At 43.8% G+C, this 16,936-nt stretch overlaps 4 protein-coding genes across 4 annotated transcripts; 1 reads left to right on the top strand and 3 right to left on the bottom strand.

Annotated features, from left to right (window-relative positions):
* Positions 1 to 2,510: 2,510 nt before the first annotated feature.
* F5891DRAFT_986429 (uncharacterized protein) lies at positions 2,511 to 3,283 on the bottom strand (the record flags this gene model as incomplete). Its single annotated transcript, XM_041377769.1, has 4 exons — positions 2,511 to 2,629; positions 2,905 to 3,016; positions 3,066 to 3,221; positions 3,272 to 3,283. The coding sequence occupies 4 exons, from the start codon at positions 3,281 to 3,283 to the stop codon at positions 2,511 to 2,513; spliced, it is 399 nt and encodes a 132-aa protein (XP_041218412.1).
* Positions 3,284 to 7,867: 4,584 nt separating this feature from the next.
* F5891DRAFT_986428 (uncharacterized protein) lies at positions 7,868 to 9,532 on the top strand (the record flags this gene model as incomplete). The annotated part of the gene is made up of 8 exons (XM_041377768.1): positions 7,868 to 7,966; positions 8,097 to 8,122; positions 8,223 to 8,257; positions 8,312 to 8,487; positions 8,540 to 8,623; positions 8,720 to 8,894; positions 8,946 to 9,178; positions 9,203 to 9,532. The coding sequence occupies 8 exons, from the start codon at positions 7,868 to 7,870 to the stop codon at positions 9,530 to 9,532; spliced, it is 1,158 nt and encodes a 385-aa protein (XP_041218411.1).
* Positions 9,533 to 10,830: 1,298 nt separating this feature from the next.
* Positions 10,831 to 11,913, bottom strand: F5891DRAFT_963910 (uncharacterized protein; the record flags this gene model as incomplete). The annotated part of the gene is made up of 2 exons (XM_041376055.1): positions 10,831 to 11,644; positions 11,696 to 11,913. Coding segments are annotated over 2 exons (1,032 nt in total), but the record flags the coding sequence as incomplete, so codon positions are not given.
* A 1,448-nt stretch (positions 11,914 to 13,361) lies between these two features.
* On the bottom strand, positions 13,362 to 16,506 carry F5891DRAFT_1197230 (uncharacterized protein; the record flags this gene model as incomplete). The annotated part of the gene is made up of 7 exons (XM_041368444.1): positions 13,362 to 13,625; positions 13,684 to 13,914; positions 13,991 to 14,118; positions 14,190 to 14,321; positions 14,380 to 14,523; positions 14,706 to 14,909; positions 16,335 to 16,506. 7 exons carry the CDS (start codon positions 16,504 to 16,506, stop codon positions 13,362 to 13,364), a joined length of 1,275 nt encoding a protein of 424 aa, XP_041218409.1.
* Positions 16,507 to 16,936: the final 430 nt, after the last annotated feature.

Below are 16,936 nucleotides of genomic sequence, written 5' to 3'. Positions count from 1 at the left end.
TTTACCTGTTTTGTGCTGAGGGAGTTTATCATTGTAATTCCGCACCATTTCTTTTGGAGTATAGTTGGTACGAAGCACTGTTGTTGAAAGGGAACTTGAGGAAGAATCCCATATATTCTTTTGGTCATTGCCATACTGTCGGGCTGACCATTGTTTGTTTGTTTTCCTGTCAAAGTCCATAGATTGGATTGACCATCGTATTACTGATCTTGCAGAAGTATCCTTAGCTGAACATACCTTGGGTAGTATACAACTAGCCACCCACGAACGACCACGTTATCAGTCATTGGTATTTGTCTGAATCGCTGACCGTGGAGATATTTGTTTTTATAGGTGTTTATCTATAGATCATCTATCTAAGAAGACAGCGCGTGTCACGTGACTTCTAAGACGGATGTCTTTAAAGTCACTGACGTTCTCAAAGTAAGGACAGTCTTGTCTGAACGATGAGTAGTCGATCGAGGTAGACTTAGGCGCGATGAGCACCTAAGAAAAAGATACTAGAGACTGAAGCTGAGGGGGCTTCAGAGGGAAGTATGTTCGAGGGAAGATTGAGTAGATTCAAGTTAGGGAATCTAGTACAGAATGACCGACTACTTATACTAAGTGGAAAGGGTTAAGGGCAAGGCTACCGTACTGTAGGTAAGGGCAAAGGGGAAACGGAAAGGGTATAGGTACGCTGGTAGCAGAGCCTGATTAGTGATGTAAGGTCGAATGCGGAATGAGACTGAGAAACGTTGGAACGAACCAACGGTAAATGATACAATGTGCATCATGCACGAGTCAAAGGAAAGATAAGACAAGATAAGGAAAGCCACATTGGTGGCACGAGTCAGAACGAGTCATAGCCCGAAGGCACGTGCGCACGTTGGTGCGATAGGAGGGGGATGAGGGACGGGAACGGTCCCGAGGATCCGGTCAACGGATAGTCGGTAGAGAAGTACGAGCCGGAGGCATACGAGGGCGAGGACAAAGGGGAAAAATGATAGGGGGGCCATGTAGCCGATGTTACTTGTAACAAAAAGGCTTGAACATTTTTTCCTGATGTAGCATGGTACTCAGAATAACTAGAGGCCAGTAGCCTGAGGAAATGGACCAGTGGGTCAGGCCTAAAATAGGCACTGTGGGCACTGCCATGTTAATGGAACATTGACACTGGGACCTGACATGGTGTGTGCAATGTGAACCATAGTCACAACAGGTGGTAGATTAATTGTCACAGAATGATTGTCAGTGTATAAAGTAACATAGATTTTCCTTACTCATACTTTCTCTGTGCAGCATTCACAGACCACTGGATGATGTGTAGATTTGGCCACTTATGGCAGGGTCTCACTGTTGTAGCTTACTTCCCATGGTATTATTTGTGATAAGGACTACAGACATAATGTCCTGGTGTTCCTGGATCCACAGTAGCTACATAAAAACAAGGATCACCCTTCAAGATCTTGGAGCCACAGGTGGAGCATTCACACACTTAATCATCTTTAGCAAATGCATCTTCAGTAAACTGAGAGACCAGTTTATACTGAGACAATGTGAGATTATGAGAGGAGGTATAAGTGATAGCCAAATGTTAATGCCAACTAATATTTCATTAAATATACAAACTTACTTTGAAGTCTAAGATCTAACCATCCAAGGTATGCATCAAGCTGCAACTCCATATTGATACACATGCATGTTTGGTTTGGCAGTTGACTCTTTGGATAAGAGTGTTCTAGGCAAACATTACTCTCAACTGGTAGTTGGCTTTTTTGAAGGACCTTGAGGATGTTTAACATGCTAGTAGCCCCTATGGCAGTTCCTCAGGCACTGAGAAGTCATGTTGTTTGATCTGAGGCTATCCAAGTCTGTTAGTTTAATACTGATTTGAGAAGGAGTTCATATTTGAAGTTCCAGTAATTCAAGTCTATCAGTCCATGTACAGTGCTAATACTGATTTGAGTCACTTAGAGCTGCATTCCTTACATAGGCATTTGTGTAGTGTCCTCCCTAACTCCAAGCTCAATAAAGCTGATAGATGCAGAATGTCCAAGTTTGTTGCTGAAGGGGAGATAAGGAATCCAGGAGAACCATGTTGCTATGATCATGTAAATCCATATTTTTCATCCTCAGTTACCCTAGGACTAAAAACTTTAAGTACTTCATATTTCACCTACCTACTACTAGACAATTGATCATGCCTAACCAATACAAGCCAACCTATACATGCTTTATCACAGTTTCTAAGTTTCTGTTGAGAATTAACCTGACTAGTGCCTTTCAATGAGATTGCACCTCATATACTTTGGTTATGGAATGCTCAGCTAGCTGTTGGCCTCTGATCATGATAGGTAAATATACTTCAGGCACCGGTAGCACCATGGGTAGCAGAAGCATCTGCTAGCAAAGGTTGGCTAATTCTTCTGTAATGAAGTTGAAGTAGGCCTATTGCTGAAGCAATCTGTGGTTGGTCTCTGCCAGTTGATGCTTACCAACAGCAACCCAATCTTGCAATCTAGTGACTATTATATGGAGTTCTTGAACTTTCTAGTGACAATGGCTGGTGCAGGTGAGATTGGGATGGTACCAGGAATGTTAGGGATGTTGGGAATAGCAGGTGTCAGAGCAACTGGGTTTCCTGATACTAGTGAAATATTCATATCTAAATAACTTAGATTTCAATACAACAAAAGAACAGATACATATCTAAATGTTGAGAGGCTACACATAGTGAGGGACAATAGTAAGATCATGATCGAGTGCAGTGAATGTAGTCCAGCATTACCTTTTTTGGTCTACCCACCAGAGTAGACCTGTTACTACCATACTTTTGCTTTGATCTATGGCACTAGGCACAAACAGTCAGCTATCTACTAGAGTTATTATAACTCTGACAATAGACCAGATCATGCTGCACACAGTTGCCATATAGTAGGTTCCATATTGGAGATGATAAGTTAGCATAGTCATCCTTAGTGAGAATGCTGGCAACTGTGGATGTCTGTAATGGCACTGGGGCAATGTTGGCAGGCTACATAAGATAGTGTTAGCTGATATATAGGATAAATTAGGTAACTTACCAGAACCAGAATATATGGCATTCTGATACTTTTTGAAGGTCCAATATTTGGAATCTCATTAGTTTCATCATCGGTAGATACCACCAACCTTATAGCTGACTGATTGCAGTACATGGACTTTTTGAGTGCAGGAGGCAACTTTGTAAGGATGCCTGCCTAACTCCTATTAATAAGGCACTGATTCAATAAGAAAAAATATAACTTACTCTGTGTACCATTTTGAATCATGCAGTTGCATGTGGTGACAGCATATTAGATTGCATTGATGTTTTCACTAGACTATGAGATGGATTTACCAATGCCTTTGCTAGAGCTAGTGCAGTGTCCAACTCCTGGTCATCATTACTAGTGATGACCACTTTTAAAGAAGCATAGTGGTGCTTTGCAGCTGGTGGATGACTGGAACTTATTACAGAATGTTTACCCCATTCAATTGGTCAGCCTCAATTTTCATTACTGCATTTTAGTAAGGCCTTTTGCTTGCCTTTATCCTTTGTAGTGTGAAGTTGTGAAGGACTAGCCACTAGCAGAGATAGGTCAGTAGAGGCTTTCCTATATCCAATGGTCAAAGGGTAGAGAAGACTCCTTTTGCAGTGGAGATCTCCAGCATAAATATTAGCCCACACTAGGTACTTACTTTTATATAGGAGAAGGCATAAATGTGCTTGCTCAGCTTAGCAGCTGTCAAGAGCATAATTGGTGAGAATGTTTTTATCTGCAGTACATATATTAAAAAAATATTTAGATAAGCTTATGAAGATTAAATGATTACTTACTAAATGCTGGCTATTTCTAGTACCAACTGGCTATTGGTGGGATTAGCAGGATCCAATTAGAGTACCTGACCCAAAAGATGTTCAAGGTGATCAGCCAAGTGTCTAAAGGTAGCATTGGCTATTGCAGCAATAGCAGCAAGGGACATGTTAGAATAGACTTGGTTGTACAATGAGTGGTGAGGAACAAAAGTGAATCTAAATGCAAACCTGATGGATTATGTCATACAAATTGCCACATCTGCAAAACCACTGAAATGAACACTTAACTTACACACATTATGGACACTTACAAATGCCTATGACTTCAGTAATGCACTCATGTGATTGGTAGAGATGCTGAATACCAATATAATGCACTATATCTGACTGATAAAACTCAAGCCTGATTATCTTTTGGTGATAAGATGCAATAGCAATAGTCAATACAATTGATCATGCTAATCTAGCCACAGTCTACGCAAATTCAGTACTAAATGTATGGTAGCTCTCTTTGTCTGTGAAGTTGTTCAAAAAGAAACACTCATGATGTTCCAAATAAGTGGCCAATGAAATATCACTGGCCACTTTCTCACCAAAACATGGTATAAGTTCGATAGTGTGTGTTACATCTGTAATTTGCACCACAGCACCCTGCCTATAATGATTACCAGTATTATCTTGAACATACGAACACTCCACAGTCCACATTGAAAGTTCTGGTTGTTCGTCAGGAGAGGCAATAAAGTGGAAGTATTGGACATAAAAAAATAGAGTAGAAAGGTATGTGAGAAGGTCTAAGTTGGATCCTCATCAAATTGTTGGCTGGAAAAACAGTCAGACCTGTGTGACATAACTGCCTGGAAAAAATGATAAAATCAGTACTAAAAACCAGTACAGAAACATACATACTCGTTTGGCCATCATCTCTCATGGTTTCAATGAGAACTGTATCATAGTTGCCGAAGGAAAAATCCTCACTAGGTGGGTAAGCTTGTATCACTCTGCTTGGCATTATGATTCATGGCTGGAATGCTGAGTGAAGCTGTAGTTGGAATTTGTTCCACATAGAGAGGTACCCATATTTGCCGTTGTAGAAACAACAATACCGCTAGGAACAAAAGATGCTCCTAACTGTATCTAAAAATGTCATAGGTCGAGTGTTGCCTAGTCTGCTATGCTTGAGATGGCAAGCACGTTCGACCCTTAAGGGGAAGCAAGTGCAGCGAAGATCTAAAGGTACGCGCCGAAGTGAAGTGCGAGAAAGCGCAGGTGCGCGCAAGGTACGAAGGCACGGGAATGCGCGCGCATATTAGCGAGAAGCATGGGAAAGCGCGCACGCGCGTGCAGAAATGGTAGAGAGACTAAGCTTAAGTGATAATATAATGCAATATAAGAGAAGAGTGCGAGATGTAAAGGAATAGAGTTCTATTGCGACTTTCTAGGTAGTAAGTACTAGGTAAAGTGAGAGGTGAAAGTTCAGTAAAGTAATAGTATGTACTGCTGGCGCTTATATAGCGCGCCTAAGCGCGGTCATGCGGAGCCAAAGCGCTACCGAGTAGGTATGTAAGGATATATATGGGTGAGAGTCCATGATAAAAATAAAGGTGGAACACTATGCTAATAAAGGAAATGGAAATATACGCACTAGGGAGCTTGGTGGACAGTGGATGGATGCATCTGGATGGCTGGCGCTATAGGGCGCGCAAGCGCGGGAATGGTGCGCACATGGTGCGGGAAAGCTGCGCCTCATATAGGAATTGCTGTGGACAGTACACAGAGTGGTGCTGCGAGTTGGTGCTGTATACTCCCTTAGTGGAAACTGCCATATCACGCCATGAGAGGCATGAGTCTCTACACTGTCCCAGAGGCTATGCGCTAGCCCATGGACTGGGATGAATGATGAATGAAATTGGTGAGTGTGATATCAAAGTCAGGGAGCAAGTATTCTGTGCAAATCTCAACTGGGGACAGAGATTTGTAATCCGGCATTACATTCAGTTGAAAGGTGGTGAGTGCATCTCCAGAGAGAATGCCTTTGAGGAAGTGGTTGCAGATAGGTTGAGGACCATAGACCTTTGCTTCGTCAGGGAGAACTCAGGAAACCCAGGAGAGTGCAGGGTTGGTGGTTATGACATCTTCATCCTCGGCATGTATAGCATTGACTAGTGATGCACCACAAGAATGCAACAGCGCAAACAGGTCAAAGATCTCCATTGCTTCTTGCTGGTCCAGGATCCGCACACACTGCAATGCAAAATCTTTGCTTTGTCAACTCATCCAACTGAACAGATCCTTACAGTGTGTGATGAGCAAGTGCTCTGTCACATCAGCCAAAAACTGCATCAATGAGCCCAGTCTCTCAACTGTCCCACAAAAGCTTTGCAGTAGCTTGAGTTTAGGGGTGAAAAAATCTTCTTTTGCACTGTTCTTCCCCCTCCTTGCCTTAACATCAATGATGGCATCCTTGAAGGAGTGGAATTCCACAAGTGCCTATGCCATGGAATTCAGTGAGTCAGGCAAATGAACTGGATTTTGTGCGAGGTAGATGAAGTCTATGAGGGCATGATGTAGGACTGGAAGTCCTTGTAGCCTCATAGAGGCTATTTTTGCAGTATCCCTCAGTATCCTATTGCTTTACTATATGAAGCTCAGCTTTCCTGTGACCACGCACATTGGCCACTACTTTCCCACAATAGCCGCTGCATTCCTGCATGCGTGCACAGCCATGCATAGCCATGCTTCATTAGCCAATGTTTCGCACCATCTGTCCATGTCCAACCAACCCAATGGTACATTTTCTGCAATTAATACTTACATATCAGACCATTTCCACATTGCACCACCTTTATTTCATCATAGACACTTATTTACATATAGCTTTACATACCCTACTTGGTAGTGCATTGGCTTGGTTCCACATGAAAATGCTTAGTGCAATACTTAAACACTAGCAGTACATATCTTTCAGTAGTTTGTTTTCCAGACATTCCAGTAGCAACTCCCATTAGCCTACAGTTGGTAGCTATTGGTAATCTGTGTCTGTTTACCACCCGCACCACGTCCATTACTGTTCCACTTTACATCTATTTCTATTATCAGTCATCTCTATTATAATCTGAACCACCCACGCTGCAGCCGCTTCACAGCCACATTTTCCTACACCTTCAGCTATTAGCTGCTGCTTTGTTTCTGCGTGTGCACCCACCACTTTTCTGCGCTTTGCATTGGCTGCTAAGCAGCACCTTCTGCGCTCATTTCTAGACCTTTGCTGCACTAGCTTCCCCTTTAGGGTTGAACGCACTTGTTCTGCAAATATAGCAGACTAGGTATTGGACGACCTACAACATAAAGATATCAGTTTGGAGCCTATAGTACCACTCTGAGTTGTAAACCTACAGCACACCAACATCTGTTGATGACAACATGGGAGATTGAAGAGGCTGAGCGCTAGACAGCATTCCTTGAAGCACTCCATGTTGAGAGTAAACAGTTCCTGGGGTTAGAGGATGCCAAGTTGGAGAAAATGAGAGAGTGGTTTTCTTCCCACAACCTGACAGAAGTTGCAGATGATACCAACTACCTTCACTCTGATCTCTGTCTACTCAGGTACAACAAGTCTCGAAGATCTTAGGAAAACGTTCCGATGATATATTCTCAGCATCCACAGGTGAATCTACTAGCAAATCACCCTTAAATGTGCTTTTGGTTGTAGAAGATGAGGATGACTTAGATGATTTCTCAAACCTCAAGGCCTGATAAGATCTCCAAATGTGGTATGTACATGCACATGTGATGGCTGATATCCTACACTGATTTCATATCTAGTAGATAGCCCTGCCTCTTTGCCATTTCTGCTGTTTCATCAATTTTTCCTATCACTTATGATCTTTCATTTTGTACAGCTTGTACAGTTTGTATGTGTTATTACCTGCATACTAGAATCAAAGTGTCTGTTACATTGATAATGATGACTTGATTGTTTCCTTCCCCTACTATGAGTGTCCGTTACATCAAATACCGATGACTTGATTGTTTCCTTCCCCTACTATGATTGTATCTGACTTGCTCATTCTCCTCTACTTGCTGACACTAATTCTGCTTGCCAAATGCAAGGTGCTGGATGCGGTACCAATACCAAGTGCAAAAGTAAGGCTACCATCCCAAAACCATTTTGGGGATCAGGGCTTAATCCATCGGGATAGCCAGCCAATGATCAGCTCAATATTCCTTCAGAACAACTATGAATGCCTGACAATATGTTCGATCTGTATGATAGAGGTGGAGGTGGGCAAGGGAGCCATTGTGAGTGAATTATGAAACTGTGGACTCTTGATGCTGATGAAGACACGCCTGACACTTAAGCTGATTCGATACTGCCACACTTTACCTTTGGGGACGACAGCAATTTTGACATAGACACATTGTATGGTCAGGCTGGTAGGTTGCCAATCACACTCAATGATGCCTTAATGCTAATAGCATCAATTCCAGGTAGACAGATGCTGACAGACACTTTGAGGTCAGATCCCTACACAGATGCAGACCTGCCCATGTCACAATGGAGTGGGCATGTGCCAGATTGCAGAGTACATCTAGTGCCAGCATACAAGCCAACTGATCTAACAATGATGCAGAGAGGTGAGATACCTTCATCCAATATAGTGCATGTGAGTATTAATTCATTTGTTGGATGCACCCTGCTGATGCATTTAATTCTAGACTACAGGGCTTGCAAGGACCATACAATGTGTGACCCGGCAGGTGTCAATGCCATCAACACCATATGCGGTTCCACAAACCCTGGTGAGTTCTGATGCACAAAGCCCTGTCGCCATTGAAGTGCATGCTGGGCCTTCTGTGATGGAGCCGTTGTTGGTGTTGTTGTTGTTGTTGTCACAGCCTCAAGACATTACACCCACAAAAGAGGTCCGTCAACAAATCATATGCAAGGCAAAACATGGGGTTGTTGATTGGCTTTTCATGAAGTATGCAATGTTGCAAACTGCAGCAGATCAGAAACACCTCATCAAGAAAGCTATTTTAGATACAGTCCTGAAAATTTTCTCATTAACCAGTGAGTTTTTTATTAGATTCATCTGTTACATGCTACTAACAGGCTTTATAGTTTTATGCAATTCCCTAGTCACTAAAGAACAATATTGTTCTGTATCCCAAGCACTTACAAATGCACATGGCAAAATTATCGACATTGCTCGCAGCAGTGTACCTCATGCATATGAGCTATACTGCCTGAAAGGACATACAGAACAGACACCAACTCAATACCAGGTGCATATAGCCATGACACTTACCCATACAGACACATTGACAATTATGCACTCTCATCATTTTGATATGGTATGTGCATTCATTTTTAATTAGGATGGTAACATACATGTTCACAATCATTTCAACCATACATTCATCAAGCATGTCATGATCCGGTTCATTTGGTATCTTAGACATGAGACCTTCCTTGGCAAATCTCCCCTCACGAAGGTCAACTACATCATCATGATTGTCATAGCAGCTGTTTACTGTGTACTGCAGGAAGAATGGATGATGATGCCATCCATTGATCCCTTCACAGGTCTGGTCCATTACAACAAATTCGTTGAGATCATCAACTCCAGCTTTGTCTATCGGGCGGCACAGAGGTCATTCCAACAGTGGTTGGGCTGGGGCCAAGCATTAGCTCGGTTTGGATGCTGATGAGATTGCCACCGGGTGGGCGGGAAACAAACTCGACAGCGGATTGTCGGATGACTATTATATGTGATAAGATAGGCTGCTAGATATGATGATAGGTATGTATGTATGGATACTTAAGATAATCCAATATGACATGAATATGATTATTAGTTGCGACAATAATGGGAGTGGAGGGAGGGTGAAAATACGAGAAACGAGTGAGGAAACTGTAGGTATGATGTAGCACTCAAGCTCGCACTAGGCTCGTATTCAGCCATTTCACACATCACGTCAAATGCCCGTTGCACAATACTCACTTCCCGATGTAACCCGATGCATATCCGCCAAACCTGACACTTTGACTAGCGGACCTGATATTTTTCCCATGCACTTGTCCTATCTGTGTCTGGTCTTGTCAGCTAGCCCCACTAGCGCTATTACATGTTTTCCCATAGTCCGCAGCACCTCGTGTTTATTTACATGTACATTGGACCCGAAATTCTTCAGTTGCTACTTTTGCCTATAGGGTTCCGGATTTCTACGTACTTATATATATATTGGTTTCCACACAGCATATTCATGAGGGAAGTAGTAGGGAGCTGTTTCCTGACACTTTGTGGTCAAACCCGATATTTCGTAGTTCTTAATTGACATTGCGAATATTACCGCACTTTCTATCCGAAACACCCGTCCTTATCAATATTCTGCATACCGCTCACTACACCCGACAATCATTTTGCAAACCCGACGCAAACCCACCGAACCTGCACCCGAAACCCGCTAAACCTGAAAATGTCAGCCGACACTTTGGCATCGGACTCATAATTATACCTTCGGATTCTGTTTCTCGTGCTTGGACTTTTGACGATTTATCGATTGACTCACTATATACTTATTCCAATAGCAAACCCCTCGGGTCGAACACACTTGTCCAGCAAGTATAGCAGACTAGGCTGTGCAAGACCAATACAACATTTTTATATTGCTGACACTTACTTCATATAGTATCTAGCATTGTTGTATCTTTACAACGAGTGAGTGGAATGTGTGATACAGAGAAGAAACAACAAAGAGAGAGGAGCCGAAAATTCTCGCTCAGCTGGACGTGTGGTGCCGGTTCCTTCCAGGCACTCTGGAACCGGCACCTTTCACATTCCAGCTTTGTCTATTGGGCGGTATAGAGGTCATTCCAACAGTGGTTGGGCTGGGGCCGAGCGTTAGCTTGGTTTGGACACTGACAAGATTGCTGTTTACCCATGTGCTGGTGAAACCAAACTGCAGCGGATCACGCAGCCAGCCCAATCACTGGTGAGACAGTGCTACGATGGGATGATGCTGAGGTGTTGAGAAGCAATTTGTTCGAAGGTGCGGATGTACATTTCATAGGCAAGCAAATGCCAGCGCCCTGCTAGACGCATTATTTCAGGATCTACCTTCTGTGCAAGGTAGAATGAGGCCCCTCCTATGTGAAACGAGTGCCTGAACGTGGTTCCCCACCCCCAAGCTGCGATTATGCAGTTTATGCGCTCAAGTGCATGCTGTGTTACCATAGGGCGGATGTCACCCAGTTTGTCTCGCCATGAGAACAAAGGGTCCTCTTGGAGCGCCGGTACTACTGATGCTAAGTTGTGTAGCACTGTAATAGGACAGAGTGCGCCCTGGGAAACAAGGAAGATTGATTGAATTTCTCCTGGGCGAGCCATTTTAGCTGATGGCAGATCTAATCGAGCATATGCCTTCCCTACAAGGCCCATTCCCAGGAAAACATCCTTGCAAGTGATGTGTTTTACTGGATTGAAGGCTGTACGTGATTCAACCGACACTTCGCCGAAACACATCATACCAAAAAAGGCACAGCTTTCCATTGCCCAGACACAGGCATCGAATGAGTCGGATAAGTTTAAGGTGGCTTTGAGTGCATGTAACATATTGATAGTGACTGGAGGACAGAGCGGCTTGCATCGAGCACCAAGCAGGTTGTCTGAACCGTGTAGAGACCAATTTATTCGAGCATGGTCATCTTCAGAAAGTGGTGGGTGCCAGCCTTGAGTGATGTGCCATGCACAAACAGCGGCAAGGTATTTTCTAGCTATGCCTATTGAAACAGGTTCAAAAGGGATCACAGTGCAAGCACTGCTGAATGAGTCATCAGGCGAAGGGTCTGAGACTGCCCAGAGGGCAAACAAATGGAGTAATTCAAAGGAGGCTGGGAGGCGGTCGGACTCTGGTATAGAGAAAATGTCACAAAAAAGGTGAAATTTGCAGAGGCCAGAGCCATAGCTCATTGTATCGCAAAGGGAAGCTCTGGATGCTACGCTGGCCAAATGCTCTATGATGGGGTGTGCAATCATTGCTGGTGGTGGGACATTGGGCCCTCGCCAAAGGAATAGTCGTTCGTTTGCCCAACAAGGGGATCAGAAAGATGAAGGGTTAAGGCTGAGGAGACAAGATGGGACTGATGGTGGTGAAGAGTTTGCTGGTGGGGGACGAATGGCAACTGTGACCAAATGGGCTGAGGCTACAATGATATCAACTTGCCCTCGAGGTGATCCAGCAAATTGAAAGAGGCTTGTTGAGCCGCTCGGGGAAAACCAGCTAAGAAAGCTGCTATGTCATCACGTGAGAGTGTGTCTGCGATGTTGTCTCAACTCAGAACATATTCTGTGCGGAGGCACACTTCATTGAGGGCCTGCAAGGCATAAATGTGTTTGAGGGTGGAATTGGTTGCCGAGCTGTGGGAATGGCCTTTGTTGGTCATACCAAAAATGCCTGCATTGTCTGACCAGACTCGGAAGATGTGGTCATGTGGGCTCCCTGTATTTAATAGGTCTGAAATGGACGAGTGAGGGTACAGCAGTGTAAGATGAGATAATGACTGACTGAGGTATAGTGCCATGCGAAGCCCTAGTTCCACAGCTACTGCCTCTGCCCATCCTATGTCGAAGGCACATTTTGGTCCGACTCGAAAACCTGGCGCCCAATGCCAAACTGCCCAGAAGCGGACAACTACAACACCAATGCCAAAGGAGGTGCTGGCATCGCCCCACCAACCTATATCCTGCAGGTGCGTGGAGTGCAGAGGAATTTTGTTGGGAAGGATTGGAATCAAGTCCGAGATCCATTGGAGGTCTTTGATAACACCTTTTGGTAGGGAGAGCTTTGTGCAAGGTGAGAAAAATATTGCTGCAAATGATGAAAGCCCCCTTAAGAAGGGATGAATGATCGGGAATATGCAGGAAACGTGCATGAGTTTTCTGTGAAGGCTGTTTGCCTCTTTTTCAGAGAATTTGGTGGCAGTCTCTAGCCACATTTTCACCAGAGCTTGAACTTTGGCAAGTTTCTCCTCCAGTAAGGCTACAGATTTTCTTTTGAGGTTCCAGTCTAATCCAATATAACTTTGTGTGGAGGCAAAACAGCGGAGTTTCTCGAGGCTCCATGGAACACCACAGTAAGCAGTGAGGGCAATGAAATCGGCTTCTGTCCAAGATTGATGCGGTAAACAGATGATGAGGAAGTCGTCCCCCCATTTTCAGATCGGGTCAAAACCTGCCTTTCCACAGATAGCGATGAGCATGTCGGCAATAGATCCAAATACTCCAGCACTGGATGTTAAACCAAACATGAGAGCTCTGTCCATGTAGATGATCCTGCGCCAGAATACACATAGAGTGTTTTGCTGGAGAGGGTGCACGGGAGTTATGTGATATGCCACTGAGATATTGAACGTTGCTGTGACGCAGCCCAGTGGAAGAGTGAGAATTAGTTCTGCCGTGCTGTCGAATGAGCCCCATACCATGGGGAAGTTGTCTGAATTGATACCTGCATTTACTGAAGCAAAGGAAGGGTCGTTTCATGGGTATAAGAGGTCCTGTACCAAGCGGAATTTGCTGGAATGAGGCTTTGGCACTAGCCCTAAGGGCAATGATTGAAAAGGTCCAATTAGGAGTTCGAGTTCATGAGGGGTGTAACCTTGGGAATAACAACCAGTGGCTTGTTCGCTGGCAATGTACAAGTCGATAAAGGAAGGGTCTAGCTGAGAAGATGTATGATTTTTGAAATAAACGAGTGTTCGGTGGGGTGCCTTGTACCCCAACATCAAAACCATTGCGAAGTCCTGCAAGTATGTGCAACCAGTTGTCTAAGATATTATATTTACATAGAAGTTCCTCAACCCAATCTACAATGAGTGGAGTTATCACTAAGCGGGGGTCAGGCTCGCTGGGTGCAGCTGCCAGCTCCATGACTAGCCTCTCCGCAGATGCTGCATCCATGGAAGTTGGTGCAGTTGGCTCCAAACGAGCAGGCAGAAGAGCGGACCCAATTGAAGCAGTAGTGCTTTCTGTTGGCTGCTGTGAGAGTGTGTCTGCTCTTTGCTGTGGCTGTAATTGGGGCCACAGTTCTGCCTGCAGAGGTAGATTCGGCACTGCAGTCGCCCGGCAAATGTCCAGAGTGCCCACATTGAAAGCAATGTACTCGCACTTTCTTGCACAGAGATTGTGTAGCTCTGTACAAAAGCTTCCCAGGTGCTGAACATTTCAGTGGAGATGTCGATGTATGAGGTGGTATTAGCTGAGTGGCTAGGGATATACGTGCGACGGCCTGAGTTGCTACAAGTGTGAGGGCATTGATGTCCAGACCTGTCAGGTCATGGGCTGGGTTCTGTGTGGCCAGCTCTCACTGTGCAATATCATATTCTTGCGCAATTTCTCATCCGTGGGAGGATGTGAGCTCAGAAACAATCTTATGATGAGATATGAAGGCTGCCCCATGGTTGGTGCCGTGGTAAAAGGTGATATGCTCTTCCATGGCTCTGGATGCAGTCAACCAATCATGAAATTTAATTGTTTGTTCTTTGCTATGATCTAAACCTTTGGCTACTAAGTTGCCTTGTGTATTGAAGGAAAAAGCCTTGTCGCCGTTGCGAGCAGCATGAAGGCGTGCTGCAGGGGTAATTGCTAGGTATGGCACATATTTGTATTGCCTTAAGGCATCCTCTACCTTTGGAGGAATGACTGTAATGCGAAGATCTATGTGAGCAATGGAGCTCTCGACGGTGTGGAGGGAAACAAAGTGGGTACTATATAAATTAAGGCCTGCCTCCAAAGAGGAGCATAGAGCCACGATGGAGGATTTGCGCCAATGAGGTGCATGACAATGTAATGACAACGATGAAATATTGTAGAGGAGAACTTACTGGCATCAAGTGGGTTGGCTTTGAAGCCAGGAACCAATTCTGGCAATGTGGGCTTCTTTGGCTCATTGTGCATAGCGGCAGCGGCCTCACGAGCTCTATCAACTGCAGCTGGGTCTGCAAATGAGGCAGGAATACGAATAAGAGGGGCATTTGCCAGTGGGTGGGTGCCATTGGCCTCCTCCTTTTCTAACTCCAGAAGCCTGGCTCATAGGGCTGCACACTCAGTTGTGCGCCTCTGCGCAGCTGGGTCCGGTTGGACTATAGCTGGCCCCACTAGTGGGGGTGCCGTGCCAGTGGGTGCATTAGGCGTGGGCAGATTAGCTGCTGAGTTAGACAATCCAGCAGATGTAGTGGGCGAATGTCCAGATTGCGTGGAAGGTCTTGTTTGTGGCGCTAGGTGAGGTGATGATCCACTAGGTGCTGGGTTACCAGTGGGAGGCAAATTCAGGTGGGTAGATGTGATGTCTTATTACTTAAGGGTCTTATATGAAAGTTGTGTATAATGACAACACAATTATACATGGTGAAGACTTCTTGCCAGTCCTTAAGTCCACGGTCTCCGACTTTTCTACTTTGTGGGAGGTAACATGGTGAGTTCTTGGGAGGATTTAGTTTGTTGTCCTCTTCTTGTGTAGTCTTATATGAAGTGTTGTGGAAAGTTCTGTGTTCTGGATAAATCCGTTAGGTTTGTTTCAGCCTAGTAGGTCATGTTTCAACCTATGAAAGTCTGTTTCAACTTTGTCGTCCTTAGATATGTGTCTCACTTTCCGTTGAAAGAGAGAGTCTTTTGTATACACGTAAAGCTTAGAATGAGAGCTGTTCAATGGTTATATAGTCAACCCTTGTAAGGTAGTCTATAACCTAGAGTAGGATAACAATAATGAAAATTATATAGTCAACCCCTGTAAGGTAGTATATAACTTAGAGTAGATAATGATATCTTAGATTACCTCAAGGCACTTATATTGGCCTGCACTTTTAAGTCTTAGTGGTCTCACACAGTTTGAGATAAGAGTCAAGTGGGAGGATTGTATTTCATGGGTAAAAATGGGGTCCTTTTATACCTTTTGGGAACCCCCTTACTAAGCATGATTAATCAGATGGATTGGTAAGAATATGGCTTACAAACCAGGTGATGAATCAGCTTATTACTAAGTACATTACAAATACAGTGTAATCTTACAAAGAAATTACAAACCATGACAAACCATGACTAAACATGTTGAGTCATGTTAAATGTTGTTACAAAGCATGACCAATCATGACTAAACATGTTGAGTCAGCTTAAATAATGTTACAAACCAGAATATTTCCCAGTCACATGATGTGATGACAAATAAAATCTGGTGGCTGAAAGAAGCCAAATAAAAATAAACAGTCAGAAATAAATAGAGATACAAAACTTGGTGGCTGAAAGAAGCCAAATAAAAATAAACAATGAGAAATAAACAGAAGGTCACATGCTTGATACAAATACAAGGTAAAATAAGCCTGAAAAGTGAGAAATAAAATACAAGACAATGAAAAAAAGGAAAAATAGAGAGGTAACTTAGTGACAGAGGGCTAGACAGTCTCTCATATCTTCCTTATCACTCTATATATATATCTGACATGGTATGAATCACATACCATGCATGACAGTGGTTCCCATCCTTTGAGTTGACGGAGGCAAGGGTAGGATGGGTGGTTGCATAGGCCTATTAGCAGTGGATATCTGGTTGCTCTGCAAAGTAGAGCTGGATGGGGTTGCTTGAGGGTTGCTGTTCCCTGGGAGATTAAGGCCTAAATGCTGGTGTGTCATTTGAAATATTAAAGCAAAGTATCTGATAATCGAAAATACAAGAAATAAGTGAGGAGACTGTAGGTACAAGTGAGTGGGATGTGTGATACAAAGAAGAAACAATGAAGAGAGAGGAGCCAAAAACTCTCGCTCAGCTGGACGTATGGTGCCGGTTCCTTCCAGGCACTCTGGAACCGGCACCTTTCACATATTCTCGACGGTCTTGATGGAGAAGATAAAAAGACACTGGAAAGTTTTAAACTTGATATACTCGAAGTTGGACCATTGCAGATGTGCAGTGATATTGAGGCTGATGATGATGATGATTTACTATACAATGTAGTGTAGATAACATAGATCAATACAATGATTGTTTTTCAATAATCTTGATAACACATCTTTGCATAAATTACCTGATATTACCAGCTCAGGGTGTAATATAACTAAAAGT

This window comes from Suillus fuscotomentosus (assembly GCF_016647785.1).
Source record: "Suillus fuscotomentosus strain FC203 chromosome Unknown F5891scaffold_117, whole genome shotgun sequence".
NCBI classification, from domain to species: domain Eukaryota; kingdom Fungi; phylum Basidiomycota; class Agaricomycetes; order Boletales; family Suillaceae; genus Suillus; species Suillus fuscotomentosus.
Note: the sequence above shows the minus strand (reverse complement) of the source record. Positions and strands in the feature narration are given on the sequence as shown.